This window comes from Olea europaea, chromosome 10 (assembly GCF_002742605.1).
Source record: "Olea europaea var. sylvestris chromosome 10, O_europaea_v1, whole genome shotgun sequence".
Lineage (NCBI taxonomy): Eukaryota > Viridiplantae > Streptophyta > Magnoliopsida > Lamiales > Oleaceae > Olea > Olea europaea.
The window spans coordinates 3,317,028-3,343,188 of record NC_036246.1 but is presented as its reverse complement, the minus strand read 5'-3'; the positions used below and the strand labels follow the sequence as shown (position 1 = coordinate 3,343,188).

General features: G+C 34.2%; 3 protein-coding genes across 4 annotated transcripts; 2 read left to right on the top strand and 1 right to left on the bottom strand.

Annotated features, from left to right (window-relative positions):
• Positions 1-2,485: 2,485 nt before the first annotated feature.
• On the top strand, positions 2,486-5,114 carry LOC111400913 (zinc finger protein 283-like). The gene has a single exon (XM_023028378.1). The coding sequence runs from the start codon at positions 3,173-3,175 to the stop codon at positions 4,625-4,627; it is 1,455 nt and encodes a 484-aa protein (XP_022884146.1). The 5' UTR covers positions 2,486-3,172; the 3' UTR covers positions 4,628-5,114.
• Positions 5,115-16,058: 10,944 nt separating this feature from the next.
• On the top strand, positions 16,059-18,121 carry LOC111400912 (zinc finger RNA-binding protein-like). Its single transcript, XM_023028377.1, has 2 exons — positions 16,059-16,589; positions 17,471-18,121. Exons 1-2 carry the CDS (start codon positions 16,260-16,262, stop codon positions 17,999-18,001), a joined length of 861 nt encoding a protein of 286 aa, XP_022884145.1. The 5' UTR covers positions 16,059-16,259; the 3' UTR covers positions 18,002-18,121.
• Positions 18,122-20,570: 2,449 nt separating this feature from the next.
• On the bottom strand, positions 20,571-24,377 carry LOC111400911 (4-coumarate--CoA ligase-like 1). Of its 2 annotated transcripts, XM_023028373.1 has the most exons (6): positions 23,696-24,377; positions 22,582-23,163; positions 22,290-22,488; positions 22,059-22,204; positions 21,097-21,164; positions 20,571-21,020 (listed from the first exon to the last, which is right to left on the bottom strand). In XM_023028373.1, the coding sequence occupies exons 1-6, from the start codon at positions 24,113-24,115 to the stop codon at positions 20,804-20,806; spliced, it is 1,632 nt and encodes a 543-aa protein (XP_022884141.1). In that variant the 5' UTR covers positions 24,116-24,377; the 3' UTR covers positions 20,571-20,803. The 2 variants fall into 2 exon arrangements, with proteins under 2 accessions (XP_022884141.1, XP_022884142.1); XM_023028374.1 differs by lacking the exon at positions 21,097-21,164.
• Positions 24,378-26,161: the final 1,784 nt, after the last annotated feature.

Here is a 26,161-nt window from a genome sequence, read left to right as displayed (position 1 = left end):
AAAAAAAGTGACAAAAATTTAAAAAAGTGATGAATTTAAAAAATGACACAAATTAAAAAAAAAAAAAGCTACATAGATTAAAAAAAGTGACAAACAGTCAAAAAAATGACGAAACTTAAAAAAAGCTACACAAATTACTTATTATTAATAGATCCACGACAAAAAAGGAACATGAAACTCATTCAACTCTGCATCACTGAGGGCACCATCCTGTCATGTCACATAGAGTAGATATCATTTTCGAAGCCCTCACACATCGTAACTTCAAAACTTTAATAAACACAACTAATATAAGTATTCTTGAAGAAAAATTCAAAATTCAATCACAACTAATGGCAAGAAAACTTGAAATGGATAGCATTTCTACAATCACAACCCCCACCCCTCACCCCCCAACCCCCAAAAAAATAAAAAAAAAACTAACAGAAAAAATCCAATTTTAAATTAAGTCATAAAAAACTGAATTTTGATTGACAATCAAAAGCATTCATATACATATCTCGTTCATGAGACTTCCAAAATTATAATCTAAGATTTTGAACTCATTCCTTCTTCCAATTGCAAAGCAACTGACCCAAAATAAATTATACATCCATTTAATTCAGAAAAATAAATGAATTTGAGATCTGTAATGGGTAAGGATGAGCGTAGTCGTGGCATGGTTGAAAATTTCTCTCTGTTGTAATGGTCTGGCCGTTTAGGAGTTTTTTGGAATTGAGAATCGGGAGTTTTGATTTGGGTGTTTTAGGGTTTGGGGGGTTAGAATGTATTAATTACGTGATTAACGGTTTAATAAGCTAATAGGGTATTATTCAAATTCTTTAATTTTGGAGCGTAGGTAATCTAATTTTCCCTTAATATTTTAGGGATTTGGTGGGTTTTTTTGAGGCCCTTTGAAATAATGAGGCCCAAGGCAGTGGCCTTGTTTGCGGGCTAAGGCCGGCCTTGTACATGTTGTGGGCATGAGTAATGATGATAGAACAATAAATATTACAAGTGCCGGGGTCAACAATATTGGAGGTGCTGATGTTGATAGTTGCCGTGAAAGTAGACGATACAATATGTGCAACATCATATTACAAGTGAAGTTAGCGGTATTGATGAAAATCGGGGCGAGAAATTTATGTAATATTATTTTTACAAAATTTAACACACGCGCGCATATATATATTATAAATAAAAAAGGTTTAAAAGTATGAAATTAATAAACTTTTTGAGGGTATTTGTAAATTGTTCCCTTTTTTAATCATTAATTTGGAGAAGGGTTTTAGTTGCTAGCATATCCATTTTTAATATAACCCGTCTCAATTCAAGCACTTTGTGAATTTCCACTAAATGGAAAAAACCATAATAATAATCAAAGTCTCAATGTCTTGCCATTCATAGATAAAGGGATATCTTGAATGTTGAAATATTTACACATAATCATGTAACTCCATTCAATAACTCAATCGTCACTGTAAATTAAGGATTTATTTACTCCGATTCTTGCTGATTTAAATTGGAGCCCACACATTCCATGCTATTCGAGTCAAAGCGTCAGCTAATGGCGCTTTCGACTACTAAACTTTCGCTATTTAGGGGATGCTCAAGTAGAGTTTGGAACATTTAAAAAAGCTGAGGATTCAGATGTCCAATACAAGTAAAGGAAATAACATAGTCTTGTCGGAATCAGGAGAATATGAGTAAGATTTTTTATTCTCAAAATCTCTCGAATAATAAAGTAGTTCAACTAATCATAGTTAAAAATCATATTATACACATTCAAACAATAGTCTTTACACCAAAAGTCATGCCAAAATAACTCGAGTATAACTTCATGAGGGAGTGTGTACTACAAATTGAAATTTCGAACCTTCTACAATATGATATTAGACTTAATTGTACACAACAAGATAATATTAAACAAAATTCCACAAGATACAAGATAAATTTAAAATATTTACACATAATCTTGTAACACAATTCAAGAACTCAATCATCACTATAAAAAAGAATTATTTACTCCATCTCCCAAATAATAAACTAGTTCAACTAATCGCCATTAAAATCATAATATACACAATCAATCAACAGTTTTTACACAAATATCATGAAAAAGAACTCGAGTTTAACTGATCAAGGGATTGTGTACTAGAAATTGAAATTCCGAGTCCTCCTACAACATGATATTAGACTTAATCGTACATGAAAAGATAACATTAAACAAAATTCAATAATATAAAAGATAAATTTAAATATTCAACCGATATTTTTAGTTTTATCTAATATTGTTTACCAAGCACAATCTGATTTTGAGGTTAGAAACGTTTATCTTGATTGACGAGAACATGACCCGTACTATTAACATTTACGCTATTAAAGTCGAAAATATCCAACACATTTTGACGACCCTAATCTAAGCAACGGCACACGATGACAAAGCAAAGAATCAAGAATAGTTAGGGCAGCTGTCTCCAGTGTTAAACGAACACGCCCAAAACAATTCCCCCTCTCTCTCTCCCCAGCGTGTATTTTACCACCAATCACTCGCCCCCATCGAGCAAATCTTTAAATTCCCACGTCAATATACTCTTTTTCAAGCACAAAAAGTCTATATAAAATACAAATCATGGAATTACTTTCTCATTTCCAGTGAGCAAAATAAGCTGTGATGACTAGTCCGCGTGTCATTTCTTTGCTTCCATGCAAGGCTTCCTTTCTTCTACCATAAGCCCAAAGGCCAAAGCCACCATCAGGATTCAAGATTTTAGAGAGAGAGAGAGGGAGAGAAAGAGTCCGTGTGTGTGTGTGTGTGTGTGTGTGAGAGAGAGAGAGAGAATTCAGTATGTGTCCTGTTTTATCGGAGCATATATCACTGCCAAACAGTCCTTTAGCTCTTCATTTAGATATTTCATTTTCTTTGGGCAAATGAAGAGTTTAATGGAGACTAGACCACTCTTGATGGGAGGTTCCTTTTTACAAACTTTTCAGTTACCAGATCTTGTTCTTGCTAATCCATAATGGGGGTTTTTCCTGATCTGATTTTCAAGCGATCCTCTGTTTCATAGGATTCTTGGGCTTTTTTTTTTTTTTCTTAATGAGATATTGGATTCAGCATAATCATTTTTAGAAAAATTGACTTTTTTTTTTTTTTTTTTAATTTGATCGTCTGGGTTTTTTTGCTTTAGCAATGGAAGCAGTGCAAGAACAGAGGCATGTGTGCAAAATATGTGGCAAGGGTTGCTGGAGTGGTAAGTCATTGGGAGGTCATATGAGGGTTCATTCAGCCTTGATTTCAGCAATGAAAAAAGAAGCAGCTGAAGTGAAATTCGACTACCAAATGGTTTCAGATGGGCGCGATGATCAAGAGGGTAGGTTTCAATACTCCAATAATCAATCAAACAGTACTTATTTGGATCAAGAGAAGATCAAGAATTGTGGGAGCAATATGGGTGATGATGATCCGAAAGCTAGCTACGAATTAAGGGAGAACCCAAAGAAATCTTGCAGGAATTTTGATGCCAAACATGGAGATACGACAAGGAATGGAACTTGTAAAGACTGTGGCAAAGTGTTTCCCTCTTTGAGAGCTCTGTCTGGTCATATGAGATGTCATTCGATCAAGAAAAGCTCATCGAATCAGAATCACTGTAAGGAATGTGGGAAAGGGTTTGATTCAATGAGAGCTCTGTTTGGTCATATGAAGAGTCACTCCAACAAATCAAGAAGAGTCCCTGATGAATCTGCTGAGAGTTCATCAGACTTGGATAATTTGTGTGACCTTCGAAAAAAGCGCTCTAGGATAATATGTAAGATCGATCCTTCTCCCTCTTCTAGTGTAGTTGATTTTGGGGAAGTAGAAGAGGTGGCTCTGTGTTTGATAATGTTGTCTAGGGGTGTGAAGAATTGGGATAGGTCTAAATCAGGTACAGAATCATCTGGTTTTGATTCTGCATTTTTTGGAGATGAATCAGTTTGTAAAGATAAAGGAATTGATGTCAATGGTGGTGAAGATCCATCATTTGATGGCAATAAGGTGTGGAAGATGGGTAAATTAGTAGGAAAGTTCGATTCTCGCATTCTTGGCTCTGGAAATGCTTGTTCTGATAAGCATGTGCCTTGTTCTGATGATTTGAATTCAGGTTTCTCTAGTGGAAATGAGATGAAGGTTAATTCGGAAATTTCTGATGGTCTGTTGAAATCTAGTTGTTGTGACAAAGCATTAGTTGGTGGCCATGATTCAGAGTTTGGAAAGTATCTTTCTGAAAATGCTCACAGTGATCCTAAAATGTTAATAGATTTTGACGAGAAGTTTGACTTAAAAATGGTTGGTAGTAGCTCTTCAGTCGAGGTGGATATTTGCTCGCTATCTGTTGCTGAAGCTAACTCCAAGATTGAATGCAATGGTATTGCAAGTTTTGAATGTTCAATATGCTTGAGGGTCTTTTCATCTGGCCAGGCTTTGGGTGGTCACAAGAGGGTTCATTACGGTGGATTAACCGAAAACAAAACCAATAAACCTGTGGCAATGGACGGCGATTTTGATCTTAACGTACCTATCAGTATTGCTGAAGGCGAAAAGGAAGGTGTTGGGGTTGACCAATGGTGGTACGAGACTAGGCAGGAGCCAATGATCGATGATTGAGACACCAACTTGATCCACATTTACCATGAAGTGATGCATTTATAAACTGATTCAGTCGATCAAGATTCAATTCAGATTTTAGGATACATCTTTTGAATTTTATCTTCAGTTTGCAGATATTCCAGTTTCCATGTTTTGTCTAGTACCAATTCCAGCAGAGATTGAGTGAACTGTTGCATTTTTTTATTTTGAGACATCGTGGAACAGAAGTAATGCTTTCTGCTTTTGCTTTATGTTCATTAATTTTTCCGGAAATCACTTGCTCTTATTCAAATTGAATCTTCTCTCTTCATATCAAGCTATATAGGATCGCACGTTTTGTACTTAGTACTACTCAACTCGACTATATAAGGTCCTTGACTATACTACATCAAAGGGTTGTCGAGAGTCATCGAGTCTGTTCAGTTGGAAGGGGTCATGATTGATGTTCCTCAAACCTATATATAAAAATGCAGAGGAAGGTGGTTATTTAGTCACCTACCTTATACATCTCAGTTCCAAGTCTTTTCCTTATAGTTGAATATATCTTTATATAAATATATGTAATTATATATGTGTCAGCGTTTGTTTGTATGTTCTTTTTTTAATGTAAAAATTGTCTTGCAAGAAAAAGTCATTTTGTAGACCTGACTTGGGTGCTGGAATCAATCTTTTGACTTGGCCTTATTTAAAAGTGCACAAAAACTTTTGATCCAACTTGATTTATCAGAAGACGTCGTGAGTGTTCAAATGCCCAAAATTTCATATTATAATCTGTTTCTCTCTCTCTTAATCACACAAACTTTCATAAAATAATATTACACGTAGTGAAAGTCAAACGGGGCCTTCATCTACCTGTTACAGTTTAAACTTAGGTCCCATTTAGCAGGATCTTTGCTTTTTCTTCTTCTACTTCTAGCAGAAAGCTCTTTAAAGAATTAATTTTAGATTAACTTTATCTAAAAACTCTTATAACTAAACAAAGAGCTTCTAAAAATAATCTAAACATGTTTAAAAGTAACAAAAGTCCTATCAAATTAACCCTCAATTTTAGCGAAAAATGGCTTGGAGGGGTCTACATCGTTTGATTGAGCTCAAAAGTAACTTGTAAGTAAATTTTTAATTTTGAATGTATTGAAGTTAATTTCTTCTTAGTTAAGTTACAAGTGAAGAAAGTTATTTTGATGGTAAGTAGGAGATGCATTTAAAGTTAAATTGCTTTGATTGTAAGGAGGCCAAGGTCCCTACGTGTTTCCTTGCTCTGCCTGATGCTTAGTTGTCCATTTCTTTGGCTAATAAGGACAGATAAAAAACTATTTTGTAGATTTGTCCCATTCTCTAGTATTTCTGATAGGTCTTGAACTATCAATGCAAATTAAAGAGTTGTAAGAGTCTAACAATGTAGACTATTTTGTATAAGTTATTGAAATATAATTTCAGTAATTTAATGTTTGTTAGACTCGATTTATTTTTTTATTTTTAATTATAAAAATGGGTTGAGCTTTGTTAGGCTAATTTTGACACTTTTTTTTTTTAGCACAAATGCATTTAAGCATGCATATGTAATCAACGAAATGTGTTGATCGCATTGTCACGCGCATTTTAGAACATTGCTCAATTGTATATAAAAATTTGATCACTTTTTCTTCATAAAATTTGAGAAACCTATAAGTACGACTCGCTTATTCATCATGAATTTTCTAACTATTTATAAATTTTAATCATCTATAAGTACTTCTCAAACGTGCTACATTTTTATGTATTATAGAAATATATGACTTTGAGACACTGTCGAACATACACATAAAGTTTGTATATCCATCCACTTCTATAGTGCGCTCTCATGATAGATTTTAAACTACCAACGACAAATTAACAGTAATATATACGAGACAAATTAACAATAATACGTACGAGTCTAACAATGTAGCATTCTATCTCAACTATACGCGTCATTAGTCTACTTTTAGCGGAATTGAGTTCATTCTTTAGCGCCAAGACAAATGAAACTAGTTTGTAGATTCATCTACTTTTTCAGTGCTTTATTCTTATAGACTTTGTATTATCAATGACAAATTAGCAATGATTTACAAGAGTCTTATAATGAAAACATTTTATCTCGATTATATGTTGAATCTCGATTATATGTTGAATGTGGCATAATCTTTCTCAAATGAGGTAAACAGTAAAAGTTTATCAATTTACCGCTTACTCCTAATAAGATTGAAAACTCCGCATGTGTCTGGTTTTGTTGAAAATCGTGTTTTTAATAAATTATGAATAAAATTGATATAAATTGTGAATTTCATTCTACCTAAAACTAATTGTTGATTTAAACTTAATTTTTATCAATTTTGTAAATCAAACGGGCCTCATTATTTATGCATTATTAGTTTGGTTTCAAAAGAAATAGAAAAACTACCTTAAAAACTCTGTTTAATAGCAAGCCACCACTTCCATTGGGGTACTTTTAAAAAGGATCTATTCAAAAGATCACTTTGTGACATTGACCAAAATTTTTTTGTCATTCACCAAAAGAACCTTTTGAAAAGTAAATATCATTTTTGCCCTTATTATGTTTTATAATTACAAAAACATATCATTTGTTCAAAAGACAATAATATCCTCTTTCAAAAAATTAATAAATCCAAATACTCCCACTTAAATTTCAAAACGAAATCATTTTCCTTATCAAATTCTCCATCACAGTTAAAAAGAAATTTCATCTTCCATTTGCATTAACATGGAAATCTCAAAAAATTATCAAAAGCTCAATAAAAAAATATTACTCACAGCCGACACTCGAAATTGGTAAGTATAAATACGTATTTTTAATTTTATTTTAGTTAAATTAGTACATTGTTTGAATCTTTAAATCTTATTTAAGCATATAATTTTAGAAAAATAAATTATTACAGTTTTAAACATATGTATAATTTTTTTTAGCAAAAACGAGGAAAAAAATTTTATTTGTTCAGTAAAAATTAGCAAAATGGAAAAGTCGGACAGACAGCCAGCCAGACAGTCCGGGTCTAATTTTTTTTTATGTGTGTGTGTGTGTTTTGCCTAGCATATTTTTTTCGTTTTTTTATTCTCGTAATTACAATTTTTTTAATAAATGATGTTTCCTAATGCATCTATGGGATCAGCTGTTGTCTCGATTTGTTACTTTGGTGAATTTGAAAAAAATGAAGATGATCGATGGGTGTGAAAATGGACGAGTGAAAGACATGATTGTACTGTAATTGTGATAACATCAAGTACATCATATGCAGAAATGTACAATGAGATACAAGAATTTGCTGAAAGTCGATCCCTGTGAGTACAACGTGGAATTGAGATTTATCATGGGCGAACATACATCCATTTCAATTCCACTTATAATGGTTACTTCTAAAACTGAAATGAAGGTTTTAATTGAAACGAACCAGAAACGTGCGATTTCTATTTGCGTAACTTTGATAAAGAAGAATGTTCCCGAGAATGAACACGAAAATTTCGATGGAGGGGATCGTAATGTGAATGAGTTTTGGGACACGGTGGAGATAGTGCGTGATGATGTTTTGGTTATTCCAGAAACAGTTGCTCATCACCATGATCTCACTGTTACACACAGAATTTGCTCGGTATTTTAAGACAACAAAAGAGATAATGACTTTACAAATGAGAATTTGATTGCTTTATCCCATCTGAGATATGAGTCGAGTGGGAGCTCGCAGGCTAGACCAAGTGCACGGTCCTCTAATTGTTCGCGTGTAGTCTCCGATGATGAAGATTTGTATGTCGAGCAACTGTTTGACACGAAGAAAGATTTGCAGGAAGTTGTTCACTGGATTGCTTTAAAACACAATTTTGAGTTTAAAAGTGAAGAAATCAAACAATTCGACTTACACAATTGTCTGCGTTGACAACAGTTGCCTTTCGCTTTTGCGAGCAACGAAAATAGACACAAATGAGTTCTTTGTAGTTCGTAAGTATGCACGGGAACATACTTGCGAAGTGGGTATTCGTCGAAATGATCACAGACAAACCCGATCATGATTCATTGGTCGAGAAGTAATGCACAAATTTCAGGACCCACGAACAATCTACGGACCTTCGGACATCATTAATGACATTTGTCGAGAGTATGAGGTGGTCATGAGCTATCAGAAGGCTTGGAAGGCTAAAGAATGCACGTTGGAGGACTTGATGTGTTCGACTGAGGAGAGAGTTATGCTAAATTGGTTAGATATTTCTTTTTTTAGATGTTTATTTAATATTTATTTCAAATGTTAATTATTCATTTCTATTGTTTAATTAATTATTTAATCAATTGTTTACTTAATGTTTAACTAATTATTTAATTCAATTATTAATTTCAATTGTTTATTTAATTATTTATCGATTGTTTATTTAATGTCTAATTAATTATTTAATTCAATTGTTAATTTTTAAGTTAATTTAATATTTTTATTTAATTATTTAAATTATGATTATTGTTTATTTAAATTGGTCAGATTTTGCTATAACATAGGAAGAATTAATATTGGATCGACATTTTTTATTGAGAATGATGACGAGAATCGCTTCAAGTATTTCTTTATGGCCCTTGGACAATGCGTTCAAAGATTTCGAAATGCAATGCGACCCCTAATCCTAGTCAACAGTACAACCCTGAATGCAAGATACGGGGGCAAGTTAATTATTGCAACATATCAAGATGCTAACATCCAAATTTACCCTCTTGCATTCAGCATTGTCGACGGAGAAAATGATCTGGTGATGCGTTGGTTTTTCACGAAGTTGAGGGAAGTAATTGGGGATGTCAAGAACTTTGCATTTGTAACCGACCGAGGGCAGTCAATAATTAACAGTATCGTCGAAGTCTTCTCCGAGGCACATCATGGTTATTGTATGTATTATATACAAGGAAATCTGAAGACCAAATATCGAGGCAAGAGCATCGTTACGTTGTTTAAGAGAGCTGCAGAGTTTTACAGTTTTCAAGAGTTTGAAAAGTATATAATCGAAATAGAAAGTGAATTCTATGATGCATCGGAGTATCTGACAAAGATGTGGATCGAACATTGGGCACGATCACATTTTTCAGGATGTCGATACAACATGATGACATCGAACGATACGTAGTCACTCAATGCCTTATTCAAGAAGGATCGAGAGTTACCAATTATCGCAATGCTCGAGAACATTCGTGATAAGCTGCAACAGTGGTTTCATGATCATCGTGAGGAATCACAGAGTTGCACAAGTGTGCTAACCCCGGCTCAGGAAGATAAACTCTTCAAAACTTTAGAGGTGACGAGGAAGGTATATATAGAACCACTGGATCAATTTCCATTCTCCGTGAGATGTGCACGTAATTTCGGATACATCGTCGACTTCAATGATAACACGTGCACGTGTAGACAGTTTCAGTTGGAGAGTTTTCCGTGTACACATGCAGTGGCGGTGGCTATGTATAGAGAAATTCCACCACACACCTTATGCAGTGCTTATTACACGACTGGTTCTTAGAGAGCAGCATATGTCGAAACTATATTTCTAATACCGAATGAAGTCGAGTGGGAAGTTCCCGATCACATTATCTTATTGAATAACTTGTTGCCACTAGCAGTCAGCCCACGTACTCTTGGACGTGCATGTACGTCTAGAATACATTGATATGAGAATTTTTCCGATCTCGTAAGTGCGACAGGTGCGGTGCAACAGGACATACCAGAAGATTTTGTATAAGTCAGATCCCTCTGCATGACAACGTAACAGATATATAATTGAAGTTTATGTAACATTATTTATAACATTGATATTAATTATTTATGCATATTCTTAATGTTAATTATTTATGTTAATTATTAGATTTAATTTTTTTATTTCAATATTTCATTAATTAGTTTCGTAGTATTTGAAATTTTTTTTAAAACATGGTGCGTTCTCCACAATATACCAAAATATTATAAATACGTCATGAAATAATTAAATAAACACATAAACTACAAAATAAAAATTAAATATTAGAAAAATAATATACATTTTACAATTATTTCATAATTACAAATAAATGAATGAATTAAATATACAATGTTTAAATGTTACAATATGTACAATTATTTTAAAAAAATATGGTTCCAATATATATGGATCACCATTAAATTCAAATAAATCACAAACTAATCTTCTGTGCTACACTCAAAAATTCTATATAGTTGATGACGAATATGTCGCAATCACTGATACAACGTAAGTTGTAAATTAAAAAATAAAATAACAAACACTTACGATATTTACTGTCTCGTCGTCGTTGTGTCTCGCATGGTGGCCAGTCTGTCCTGCACAGTGATGTTCGCTCGTCTAGTCAGTATGAGGACGATTACAGACACCGACTCCAGATTTTATTCGGGCTGACATTGTGTCAGGCATGAATGATTGAGGTTATACACATACATAGTCGAGTCGGTGAATATAATCTCCGCTACAATGTAGTAATGATTCACACACACCGGGATGTATAGATGAGTACAACCCTTCCATGGTCTTCCCTCGACACTGAGCCACATCCCTACGACCCACTCCATCATGTGTGTAGGCATCGTGTACTCGCTATCAATAGCTTGAAGCGTCTGGTACTCAATGTCAACGGAATGTATGAACTTAGTATTCAATATGAGTCGGCCAGAAATGTTGAACGATCTTGAATGTCTTTCAGCTCGATCTTGTAGCAAATCCATGGCGAAGTCAACTAGCTGCATCAAGAAACACCAATTAAAAAAGAAGTTATTTAATTTCATAAATTCAAAACTCAAAAATATGTATACGTAATAAATAACAATATTACTACTTCACTTACATCGTCGGCGAGCCAAGCCCCCGAAGTGGTGATGTTGTGAAACCACTTAAGCGTCCGAGATCGTCTTATGAGCAATACTGCGGCTGGCTATGAAAAATAAGAAAAGAAATTGTTAAGTAAAAGTATAGATGTGTCGGCGCCTGCGTAATGTACTAATCCTTAACGAATAATACAATACTTACCCGGGCGTAATTGCTCTCCACTCCATCTTGAATGCTTTCCACTTGGCGTGGTTCACCTCCCTGAATAAATTGGGGTGCGTACCGTCGACGAACCACCTCCTCTTCGCCTCCGCAATAAACAGAGAAATGATGTACTGTGATGGTGCCCTCGGCCTCTTGCCAATCACCAGCTCCGGCACATCAACAGTACGCGAAACCCTCCCAATCTCCATCTCCATCGAGCCACTGAGATATGAAGCTAATGCATCATTCGATACCCACAACGAGTCAACATACCCTATCTGACCCCTTCGGCCCTGATAACCACCGGTCCCTCCATCATCCCCTCCGTCCCAATAGCCGTCTGTCCCTTCGTCACCCCCTCCGTCCCGATAACCTCATGTCCCTTCGTCACCCCCTCCATCCCGATACTCATCAGTCCCACCTTGATACCTACCAATCCCACGTAGACCTGTATTGTCATCCCGTATCGCTATGACCTTAGCATAAAGGTCTCCTAAATCGACTTGTAGCATCTCGACATCACGTCGTAAGTCAGCTACTTTTCCTCGTAAGTCAGCTACATCGCCTCTAATCTCCATCATAAGTCGGAACATATCATCGATGGAAGCACTATGACTACATACAGCAGATCCACGTGGAAGGTGTCCGGACGCAGGAGACAGTGATCTCATGTAGAGAGGTGACACTCTCGATGAAGGTGATCTCATGTAGGGAGGTGACATCCTCAGCGGAGGCAACATCATCGAGGAATGTGACACCCTTGGCGGAGGCGACATCCTTAGGGAATGTGACACCCTTGACGAAAGTGATAATCAACGCGCTCCTAAAAAAATAAACATTACAAATGAATAACTTAATTTAAAAATTATAACGATAATCAACAGATTATATTCAATTAATATACCGTGTCCTGATCGACGATGGACTTAGGCCTCTCTCGAGCAGCACGATCTGTTAACAACTTACGGATATAAGTCTGATCCTCCTCCTCGATCGATGGTGTCAGCTCAGTGAGGACTTCAAGTTGACATATCCTCAAATTACTGACCAAGTATCGAGATTTCGAAAATGATATACAACAGAAAATGCAAATGTATAATACGTACCTCAAGATTGTCGAGGATAGCTGATAACTATTTTGCAAAGGGCTTATCATGTGCTCGCGAGCGGTGCATCCGAGGGATGCATGTATCCCCTCTCCTCGCATACCGACCAGCTAGGATGGGAACAGTCTCGTAGACCCATATATGCAACAATTACGATTATTATATGTACAATTTAATAAAAAAAAATTAGATAACTCATTATGTTAAACATTTATCTACAAAGCTAACTGCATGCCATATATATCGTACTTATGCTTTGCCTATCTCTTCTAGGCATCGAATGCCCCCTCCTGAAGACCCGTAAATGATCGACAAAGCATCTCCGCGCCCCATGGATAGCTGTTGAACGTATCGATATCATCAACAACTTACAAATGAAAACGTCAATCGACGTCTTCCTTTGATGACACCTCAGTACGTTCTCGAGTATAAACACTATCCCCAACTTCAACTTGTCGGACATCTGGTCGCATCCCATGAATGCATCTCCTAACTGCGCCACTGTCACTGTCACTGTCGTGTGCCCATTAAAATAATCATTCAGCAGCCTCTTGTCTGTCGGAATACTGGCCCTCGCTGCTTCTTCGCCCGTATAACTCAATCCAGTGACGTAGGGCAAATTCGAATATGAAAAATGTAGCAACCTTGCCCCAAGATCAAAGTGGAGGGCATCTCCGTCAACTGGTTTAGGCAGTCGACATAGTAATGAATCGATCAACTGTCCAGAAAACTGTACAGAGCGCAGCGAATATAGGGCCATAGGCAGGATCGATGTAATATCTCCGTGTGCTCCTTGTCCAATGAATCCAACACTGCTGTGAAGACGTAACCTTGTCAGGAACCTGTCTCAAGGCAGCTTCCAAATGGTAATATATCCTACAAAATTTCAAAATGTTAGAACACTTGAAACATAAAGTCACAAAATTCAACTAACCGAATTGTAAGTAATTTACGCACGAAATAACAGATAATAAAGAAAATGAATTAAAAATTAGACGACAAATTATAAAAAGCGAAAAACTAATATTTGTAAAATTATTTATTTCATAGTTTATTTTAATCCTTGTTAGAAATTTATTTCAATTCTTTATTTAATTAATTTTGATTATTTATATTTAATTACTTATTTAAATAAATTATTTTGAATAGTTATATTTCTTAGTTATTTAAATTATTTATTTTTATTTAAGTTTTCATTATTTATTTCAATTGTTAATTTCAATTTTTTATTTCAATTGTTTATTTGTTTATTTAACATTTATTTTAATTGTTTATTGAATACTTAATTTTAATTATTTATTATAATTGTTTATTTAATTATTTTTATTAAATTATTTATTGAACATTTAAACGTAAATATGTAATTATTTGTTATATTTTTCTTTAGTTGTTTATTCAATATTTATTTTAATAATTAATTGAATATTTGATTATTTATTTTAAATGTTAGATATTTATTTCAATTGTTTATCTACATTTTAATTACTTACTTTGATTATTTTTATTTGTTTATTAAGTAAAATAAAATTATTGTTTGATTGAAATTGTTTATTTTATATTTAATTACTAATTTTGACTATTTATTTTTAATTACTTATTTAAATAAATTATTTTGAATATTTATATTTCTTAGTTATTTAAATTGCTTATTTTTATTTAAATGTTCATTATTTATTTCAATTGTTAATTTAAGTTATTTATTTAAATTATTTATTTGTTTATTTAACATTTATTTTAATCATTTATTGAATGCTTAATTTTAATTATTTATTATGATTTTTTATTCAATTAAATTTTAATTACATATATCGATTATTAATATTTGTTCATTATTTACATTTCTTTATCATTTAAATAATCATTTAATTATTTTTTAAATATTCATTATTTATTTTTGTGTATTTAAATTAATTAATTAATTATTTTTTTATTCCAATTATTTTTCATTTATTTGGTTCAATTGTTCATTTAAATTATTTGATTTAATTATTTATATTTATTGATTATTTAAATTATTTATTGAACAAGTAAACGTAAATATTTAATTATTTATTTTAAATGTTACAAATTTATATTAATTAAATTTTAATTACATATTTTGATTATTAATATTTATTCATTAGTTACATTATTTGTATATTTTAAATAATCATTTAATTATTATTTAAATGTTCATTATTCATTTTCCTGCTTTTAAATTAATTAATTATTCATTTTTATTTCAATTATTTATTTTAATTGTTTATTTAAATTAATTAATTATATTTATTGATTATTTAAATTATTTATAGGACAAGTAAACGTAAATATTTAATTATTTATTTTAAATATTAGAAATTTATTTCAATTAAATTTTAATCACATACTTTGATTATTAACATTTATTCATTATTTACATTTTTTATTTATCATTTAATTATTATTTAAATGTTCATTATTTATTTTTGTGTATTTAAGTTAATTATTTATTCATTTTTTTATTTCAATTGTTTTTTGTTTATTTGTTTCAATTGCTCATTTAAATTATTTGATTTAATTATTTATATTCATTGATTATTTAAATTATTTATTGAACAAGTAAATGTAAATATTTAATTATTTATTTTAAATGTTAGAAAGTTATTTCAATTAAATTTTAATTACATATTTTGATTATTAATTTATTATTTAAATGTTCATTATTTATTTTTTTGTATTTAAATTATTTATTCAAATACAACGAAAAAAAATGAGGAAAAGGAAACGGGTTGTGGCTGGGCGAGACGGCCCAGAGTCTTTTCTAGACGATCGTTGGAACGTCTGTTTGCAGACAGCTCCAGACAGCCCAGAACAATTTGTCACTCTTCTCCGACTTCAAGTGTCGGAGATCACCATTTCCGGTGATCTCTAATCCAAAAATACCTCTAAAAATGTCATTTTCAGTAATTTCACATAATCTACAAAAATTTCTACTATTATTTGGAATAAAATAAACCTTTAACATCCAAGTTCAAAGGTTAATATGGGAAAAATAAGTAATAATCAGAGGAAGGGTTGGAGCAGCTTGGTGATATAATAACCATGGAGGAGGGTCCCTTTAGGGAAGGAGTAAAAGCCATGTGGGAACCTGGGAACCAACAAGGGCACAACCTGCGATTTACCTCCACTAGTCACTGAGGGGCCGGGGGCTAGAGGTCCAGGATTTAGTCCGGCTAAGCTGGGACACCTGGGTTATCAAAAAAAAAAAAAAATAATAATATGGGAAAAATAAGTAAAAAATTACCTTTTTCGCCTCTAATGGTGGCCATTCGATCTTCTTCTAAGAAAAAATGTCGATTTCCATGTTATTTACTCCCCTTCTTTCTCTAATGTCGATTTGAAAGTGATTTCTTAGCAGCAATATTTGATTTTCATTCTTTTCAAGGTCTCTACAGATTTTTCATTTTTTTATTAAAAAAAGTAGTCAACGGCCTGGCTATCTGCCACCATTTCCTCCACTTCCATCTCCTACACGAATTTTCAGCAGGTGGCCTGAAATGGAACACCCTCCAACCCTAAACCCTAACCCGAATTTGGACCCGTATTTCAGCCATGGCTACATAGGATATTCCACAAAACATAACCCTAATTCCGATACTCTAAACCCACCCGTTTACACCGGTGTTGATACCCATAATACATTGGTTCAGCCGTACCCTCCTGGTGTTGATACTCCATATGTGCCGCAGCAAGGACACAGCTTTAACGCACAACAGCCTGTGGTCGCTGCTAATACTGCCATGCCTTATTATCAGGAACCTAATGCAGCCACCGTGCAGAATTGGGTGACCGCTATCTGGCAACTCGGGACAAGTCTTGGTGCAGCTGTACGTGGATTTATGTTCTCAATTATTATGATTTTGAATTCTTGATTTTCGATTTGTTGATTTAAGCCTAAATTTCATTTTGCTGAATTTTGATTAATGTTGTCAATAATATAGAGTCATAGACAGATTTATTTGCGTGTGAATCTTTGTGTTTGGTTATATGTTTGTGAATGTAGCCAAATTTGGTGTTTGTTGTAGTTCTTGTTTCCACTTCAGGAACATCTCGTGTCCGTAGATTTGGGAGTTTTAACTAATTCAGCCTTTTTAAAACATTAACACCGATTTCTTGAAGATAATGGATTTGAAATACGTATTGTTGAAGATGATTTTACAGAATTTTGAATCAAAGTAACTGTTTTCCAACCATTGGTTATCTGTCTGTCAACTGATTGCTCTCTGCTAATCAAATGCTATGACATTGTATTCAAAATTATTGTTGGCTTTCGCCAGTCTTAGCATCCTTCTTCATGGTCCTTCGAAGTGTGAGTTTATTAATGACGAGGTTTGATTACACAGCATAACCGATGAAAGAAACTATAGAACGTGAATGTATTGAATAAATAGAGCTTTTTTAGCAAATTGAATTTTGAAACTTTAGGTTATAATGTTGAATCGATCATTCTGTCAAATATGGAAAACAATATATGCTATATGAGAATCACATGTGCACAAAAATCTTTTTTTTTTTTTCGGGATATATCCAAAATTGCTCAAGAATCATGATTTGCCTCAATCATGAGCTAGATTCTATTTATCTCTTTGTATATCATTGCATTTTTAAATCGTTCTATAATAGTTCAGTACCTTTATTGGGGAGATGGGGGTAGTATCAAACACATCTTGTCCCAAAAATAAATAATAAGTTCCTTTGATCACTGCAGGATGCAACGGTACCGTCCAGTGATGTACAAAATTCGATTCCTGCTAATACAACTTCTGCATTTTGGACTAATTCAGCAGTTCAATCTCAGAGAAATGCTTATTGGAAAAGGACCCCAAAGAAGACGAAGGTTGTACAATCTGCATGGTGTGAAGTTTGCAAGATTGAATGCAACAGCAAGGATGTTCTTGACCAACATAAATTGGGAAAGAAACACAAGAAAAATATGGAAAAATTAAATGGCATAACTAGCACATTTGTTGCTGCATCATCGTTAATTGGACCACAAGAGAAACAGAACAAAGAAAAAGCTACCGGTGGACAAAAAGGACAGAAAAGGACAGCACATCAAACAGAGGATTTGGAGACAAAAAGAAGAAAAGTTCTGGAAGGAGGGGCAGCGGCTGATGCTGTGCGTGTATGTGTCTTCTGTAATGTGGTTTGCAACAGTGAGATGGTGTTCAGCCATCACCTTGCTGGCCAAAAACACGCTTCTATGGTGAAGAAGCATGCAGTTGCTGGTGCTATGTGAAACGTGAATTGGCATATATTTTGAGTCAAATGTATATTACTTGTTTTCCTTTAGGTTTTAGTACTTTGAACTGCGTTTCAATTTTATAATTTAATACAAGAATGGAATTTTGCCTAGTAATTAATTTGTTAACATTGTTACTTTGCTCTTTTGGATCATTCGGTTGTGCACGTTTCTAGTTTTGGGATGCATCCATTTTCCTTTCACAGGTTTATGATGCTCTACTTCTAGAGAGGTCAAGAGATTGGTAGTGATTGAGGATGAACCAGGTCAGTACTCTTGCCAGTATTCTGCTGCTTATCTGGCTTCTTCTTGATCTAACCCTTTCAGTTTTTCTACTGGAATTCAGTATTCTCTTGCTTTGGGAGCTTTTTTTGGCCAAGCCTTTTTCTAGTTTGCAGGCTGTAGAACAAAAATCATTAAGTACATACTTGGTTTTCTTTGGTTTTTTGCTGAAGTCATAGATTATGAGAAAATTGAATGCAAGGGTAGATAGCTCATTTTTTCGTTAGTGCAGAATGGCAGATGGTAGCATAATTTGATTAAATTAATACTCCAGAAAACAGTTATAGAAAGTGAAGAAATATTAGCAACATAGCAAGCGAAGGAGATTGAAGGGCACATATAGAACTTGAGTTTTAGTTTTTTTTTTTTTTTTTTTTTTTTTTTTTTTTTTTTTTTTTTTTTTTTTTTTTTTTGTGGAAAAAGAAAAAAACTCATACAAACCAATAAACTTAGCGTCTTATTTTAGTGATTAGTCACTTGCAATTTTACAAAAGGGAAAATTGCAGCAGCGGTCCCTAACCTTTTCAAATTTTGCACATTTTACTCTAACTTTCTTTTTGTGCCAACGAAGGTCCTTAATCTTTCATAAATATACAGTTGTAGTCCAAATGGAAAACCATTATTTGACCAATAAAAGTGGACTTCGACCAATTTTGACTAAATTGAAAGGGGTAAAAGGGTGAGCTTCAAATTAACACATTAAATAAATAAACAAAAAATAAAAAAATAAAATAAAAAATGGTTTCTCCTTCACCCTACCCATCCCCAGCATACCCTCCACAGCTAAAAATAAGCCACCAACATCGGTTGCCACCTTCGACACCACCACCACCGGTTATCTTTACCAATACTCACCCCACCCCTACCCATTATGCCCCAATTCTTACTAGTAAAATCTGGCTAGGTGTTGACAACAAAACCAAATTGCAATAAGAAGTGAAATCTGCATAAGAAGCTCATCTATCGACATTAATAAGTAAATGTTTGTTCGTTTTGACTACTTGTTCTTATTTATTTTGTGAAATTTTGGTTCTTTCATGATATCTGCGAGTTTAATGGCTGTGGGAGAATACTGTGAAGTTTATTCTAATTTTCAAGAAGCTAGCATTAAACCATTCCTGTAGTACATAGAACAAAACAAAACAAATCCAATTATACTCCTATGTTGATACCAAATAAAAAAAAATCCTAACACTCAGAATGTAAGAAATTAAGAATTTGCCGATTCACTCCAAATAATGGAAGGACGTCTCAAATTTTATTACATTTAAGAAGCATCACTCAAAAAGCCACAATTACAACTTATGTCCTTGATAGCTTATCAAACTAATTAATAAGTCTTAACTTATAAAACCAACATTAAATAAAAAATAAAAACCACAAAAACAGAAAATACAATAAACCGTCCAATTGCAACATTGACTATGCCCAATGAATCATTATCTCTTACATCGAGCATATATAACATGAAAAATATATATTCCTCCTCGGGAGAATTTCCTCGTAGGCCCTTTTTACAAAAAAGCAAATATGCATCCTCAATTCTCGATGGGCAGGGAAGCCTTACTCCAATTCGGGGCGAGGCGGTTGTCATCCCTACGATTATTTCAACCCATATAGTGTTTCCTCTTATCAGGTCAAATAAATTTCATCTTTCAATCTATCATTAAAAATGTGGCCTTCGCGTCAAGTTGAACTAGTTTAATATCAAATTTGGCTGCCGAGGCCCAATGAAATTCAAGGGACGACTGCTTTTAAATGTTATTTCAAAGGTAGTTTACTTGTTCTCCAAAACAAGTTCATATAAGTTTTATTGAGTCATATTAAAATTGATTTTGATTCATTAGTTTAAATTGTAATCTAAATCATTTTTAACTAAGCACTTGTTTGGGCCTGATTTTCCAGGCCAAAAAATAAAATTTTGACAGTTACTTATCCCTTTTCATCTGTCTTTTTTTGACTCCACTCTCACATACAGGGGCCCACATTCCGAGTTACCGGCTCTTTTTTTCTTTTAATCCTTTGAAGAATCAGCTCTAAATAGGTGCTAAATAATTAGAGTTCAAGTTGATTATGAAGACATGATTGTGCTTTATAATTCACCTTGTTAAACAAGTTATAAAAGTATATTACCTGAAAAATAAAAAATAATACAGGCTCGAGAAATGTAATTCTTGATCAGTATATGAACTATCTGTTTCGATTAAAAATTGCTAGTATGTAACGATTTAATTTTTGTTCAGTAACTGATTTTACTATGATGTTTAGTATTATGCACAGTTTGTCTTGAAATATATATAATATTGGGATCTGCATTTTCCAAATCATTGTTGTGAGCTTGTGCTCCTAGGAAACAAAGAAATGTGGTGAACTTTCTCACAGTTTCACACTAAAGTACCTATAAAACTTATTCATAGATAAAACTAATTGTTTCCATCATTATTGAACTGACAAATCTTTCAGTCACCAGTCACTCAAGATAATTCAGATCACATTTCTTGAAACCTTAGAGATTTTCTACAGATTTTTCACCATATTTTCTTTCACAACTCTTCTCATTATCTTCCCAGAAGGTGATTTTGGAATAGTGTCCACAAATTGTAGCATTCTAATTCTTTTATAGGTGGCGACATTAGATGCTACGAAGTTCATAATATCTTCTTCACTTTCTTTTTCTTTCGAGCTTATGACGACGCATGCTGCTGGTATTTCCCCTGCTTCTTTGTCTGGTAACCTGCAAAATGTAGTCCTTTTTCAGTGACATTAGTTCTTATGGTAAGTTGGTAATCAAGGTTCGTAATGGATAATACCCTACGACAGCCGCGTCTTCAACTGAATGGTGAGATAGAAGGATTGCCTCTAATTCAGCTGGAGCAACCTGTCAATTTTATGTAAGTGACTGCTCAAGATTTTTAGTTTTTTACTATGTTTTCTATGGCTGGACATGGTTCGGTTCGGTTCTAACGAGATCCGAACCGACCCGAAATTTTCGGGTATTTAGTAAGTGAAACCGTCGGGTCTAAATTTAATTACGGAACCGTTCGGGTTCGGTTCCATTCGGTCCAATTCGGTTCCGTATGATAATTAAATTTTTTAATATATACAAAGTTACGTTAATTTAATTAATGATATGTTCAATATTAGCTCTTACAAAATAACGTAGTTCAATATTATGTGTTTCACGTTTCTCTTTGCTGAATTCTTCATAAATTTGATTATTAAAATCACAGAAAGAGAAAGATAGCGAGCTCAAAACAATTAAGAGAGATGTTGTAGAGTTTTAATTCGATTTTCTCCGGTAGAAACGACACTACAGTAGAATAACAGATTTGGATAAAATTGAGGTCAATTTAATTAAGTTGATTTTGAACTGAAAATTAGAAATAGGAAAATCATATTTTGTGGTTTGAACTAAATTAACTAGTTAACAAATTTATTTAGAAAAAATAAAATAATTTTACTTATTTAAAATAAATTAATTAAAAAAATTACGGAGATTCGGTTCTTATTCGATTTTTCGGGTCTTGGCCTAAAACCGAGAACCAAACCATACTCGTCAGTTCTTGATTCAAATACCCGTTCGGGTATTTAACTTGAGAAGAACTGTCGGGTTTGGTTCGGTCGGTTTGATTTAGGAGTTTTGTCCAGCCCTAATGTTTTCATACTCAAGGCAAGCTTATTTGTTTTAATTGCAAATGATTGATCAAAAGGTCAATCTCTTTATTGATTTCAATGAGCTTTCGGCCAGAGTTATTTGGCCATTTTATGATACCTGGAATCCTTTATATTTGATCAATTCTTTGATGCGATCCACAAGAAAAACATCTCCATCATCATCAATGTAGCCAATGTCCCCCGTGTGGAGCCACCCTTCTTTGTCTATAGTGAGAGCAGTCTCATAATCATTCTTATAGTAACCTGGAAAAATTTGCATAAAACCCTGAGTTGGGATCACTTATAAAAATCAAAGAAATAGTAATAAATTGTAGTGGTTGGCTTATACCTTTCATCACACACTGACTTCTAACACAGATTTCACCTGGGCTGTTCTTGGGAAGAGACCGACCCATCTCAGGATCGATAAATTTCACTTCCAGATTTGGAAGTATAAATCCTACTGAGTTTCTCTTTGCAATTCCATGGCCTTTATTTGGATTGCCATGTGTTAGTGTAATGCAGCTGTGCTCTGTCATTCCGTATGCCTGGTAGTGAATCATAAATGAAGTCAAAGAACTGTTTCTTATAAATTTTGTGTCTGGTTTCATTGAATGTGAGCAGCAAAAACTGTGTATTACCTCTTGTACCTGAACGCCTGGAAATTTTTTCTCAAATTCTGTAAGGATTTCAGGAGCAAGCGGAGCTGCTGCCGTCATGACAGACCTGAGCTTGAGTTTACGAAGATCAAATTCATCGACTATGGGGTTCTTAACCAAAACCAAAATGATGGGTGGGACAATTGGTGCAAATGTGATCTGGTGCGTGATCAATGCGCTCACAAATGCCCGAAGTTCATATCTCCGCATCACCACCACTTTCCCCTTGTTTCTAATAGTAGCACAACATATTCCAGTAAGTCCGTAGATGTGAAAAAATGGTATTAGACCAAGTATAGTAACCTGTCCTATTAATTCTGGACCTACACTGAAGAGCGAAGAACAGAGATTGGCCACTAAGTTCCTGTGAGTTAGCATAACACCCTTGGATAGGCCAGTCGTGCCTGATGAAAATGGTAGAGCGCACAGATCATTTTGATGCACTTTTTCTTCGATGATACCAGTATTTGCTCTATCTGCAGCTTCTAGCAGTTCATCCCAATATATAGTTCCCTCTATGCGATCATCGCCTTGTATTATAACTGGCAGTCCCAAATCTTTAACCTGTTGCACCAGTTACAAAATTCAGATTGTACATTATAATAGTGGTAAAAATCAGTGTTCTAAAAGGCCTGCCTAGGCTCATGCCTTTTTGTTTGGCAAGTGATTTTCTTGTTTTGAAGTCAAGTGTAACAAAATACTCTACTGCTATAGCTTAAAATGGAAATAAGTCCAACAAAACACTCACCCTAGCCCAAACCCATCCCATGAACCTAGTTTTCTTGTCCATGAACAAAACATTATTGATTTGTGGTCTTTATAATTTCAAAAATTATGTCCCCTTTTTTTTTTTGTTGGGAAACTTGAAAAATCTGTATGAACTTTCTATAAAATTTCAAGGTATGTGTTATTTTATTTAATTATTGGTTTAGAACATTTAAAATTATATTAACATAACAAAAAAATAAAAAAACCACTTATTATGCCTAGGCTTGTAAGGATTGAGGCTAGACCTCCACGTCTTATTCCTTTAAGAACACGAGGAAAAAATAATTCTTGCTTTTCATATTATTTCATGCTAATTCTTGTGTTTTACCTTGTCATAGGTTGATCCATCGGTGACAATTATCTTTGCATCTGCAGTCTCAACTTGTTTCTTGATTTCTGATGAATGTGCATTCGGATTTGCACCTGAAAATACACCACAGGCAGCCATGATTCCGAGTGCAATGATAGCATATTCAGCAACATTTGGGAGTACAACCACCACGACGCGTCCTTTCCTCAGCCCAAGTGATCTCAAGGCATTAGCGAACCTCTTCACATCTCTAGTTACTTCTCCATAATTATATTCTTTCCCAGTTAGTTCATCGACAAATGCCACCTTATCTAGATATGGCTCTGCATTTGAAAGCACAAATTCTGGCAGTGTTAGATCTTCAGGAACTTGAACAGGAGGATAGTTGCTGCGGAAAATTATTTCATCTTGCATGATGCTTTGAGCCCCACTTTCCATGGTTCGACTAAATAAATTGAATAAATATTGATTTACCTAAGCTTTATAGGAGATGGGATTATCATGGTAAAAACATGGACAGAGATTGGTAAGATTTAGGTGGAAGGCAGAGGTGAACTTTTGATGGGCTTTGACAGAGGTGAAAATTTGTTGAGTCATGTTGCAGTGTGGGGTAGGGGTTGGGTAGTTCACATTGTTTTGTACTTTTGTTAGTTATTGAAAAAAAAGGTTGAACCATAAACTTGAGGACCTCACCGTCCCGTCTTTAGAGCTTTGTGAGGGAGGTAAATCGCATGATGTCTCCCAGCAGGCAGGGAACAAGAGCTGTCTGTACACTGCGTCTACAAGGAGTCCAATTTCATGTCTCAAGAATCGAACCCCCACACCGCGACTGCCAGTAAGACGTGAAATAACCTCATTCATGTTCTTTGCATCACGGGACTATGTCCCGGGGGACATACTTTTGTTAGTTACTAGATTCAACGTAGAATACAAACATTATTACCGAGGAACATTTGCGAGAGTTGCACATTTGTGTCATATAAAAGATTAGCTGCAAGATTTTGATCTCTTTGTTATGTGGGAAAATTAGGACTTATTAAGCCTTGTTTGTCCCTCATTTTCTGTTATTGATTTTTCCTTAAGCTCATTTCCTATTATATGTTTTATGAGACCAATAATTTTTATAAAAATTTACTAAAAAATTATTTTTATCTACATCAAACAGGGGTTATAAGTTGACAAGAAATCATAGTTCAAACAAACTTCTTATGCTAGCAGCCAGCTGTAGCGTGTCTGCTTAGTTATTCCACATATGGTTTGCTACAGAAGGACCGACACCATTTAGCTCATACATGGACATAGATATCGTCACCTTCGTACTGAATACAGTCCTTGGGTCCATTTTGTACCGCTACGGTAGAAGGCTCTTTCATGTTATGCGTCCAGACCAACTATGCCTGCCTGAGTCGTATCAAAACCTTCTTCTTTGGAGTGAAAACTGAAGCCTTCAAAGGAACAATCAAAGGACTCGAATTCGCCCCCCAGGGCACTTCTCCACTGGCAAAGGACGGACGCTGTCAAACCTGGCAGAGCAGAGGTCGTGAGTTCGAAACATGGGGCTCTTGGAAGGCAAGGATTTATTCTTGGAAGGCAAGGGAGCATTTGGAAGGCAAGGATTTATTCTTGGAAGGCAAGTGGGAACTTGGAAGGCAATGATTATTCTTGGAAGACAAGGTACAACTTGGATTGGCTTGCTTGGCACTTTGTCAGACCAGGTGGGGAGCGCTCGGACCCTGGCTAGTTGGAGGCACATCCTGCGATTAACCGGACTGTGTGAAGAGGGGCCGGATCACAGACCCAAGGATTAGTCTAGAATAGGACACCTTGTAAAAAAAAAAAAAAAAAGGACTCGAATTCTGTGAAGCACAAGATTAACGAAATTTTTTAGCAACTCTTCATTTCGCGTAATTAGATTCCACGTTAGTTTCTACTTATATTTCCGCTCGGCTCATTACCATTTTCTACTTGTGTATTCTTTCTTCGCAATAATGATCTGATTTAGAAGTAAATTTCTAATAATTGAAAATGGGTAACTACTCCATTACCTTGCTATAAACCTATGTAATGTCTTTAGTCTCCCGTTTTCACTTCAGTCTCCTTCTCAGGAAAAAAATGAAGAGTCACATTTGATATTGACGAAATTATCAAATTTCTGATAAATTGAAATTGTACATGCAAATTTCCTACAAACAGAGAGTAGGTATTGTTTTTATTTTATTTTTATTGAAGAAATTATAATTTAATTATATCTCATCACATTATGGACATCATATAGAATTTTCCAAACTATTACGTATGTGTAGCACAATTATTTTCAATTGAAAGTGAATCTTTTACTAATCCCAAGGAAATCTAGATTATCCCTCCCCCAATTAAGATTTGAAATCTAAAATAGAAACCCTAGTATACGCAGGTAATCCGATCCCAATCTAGTAATCTTGAGATCCCTCGAAATTTCGCTCTCAATCCACCATACTTGCAATT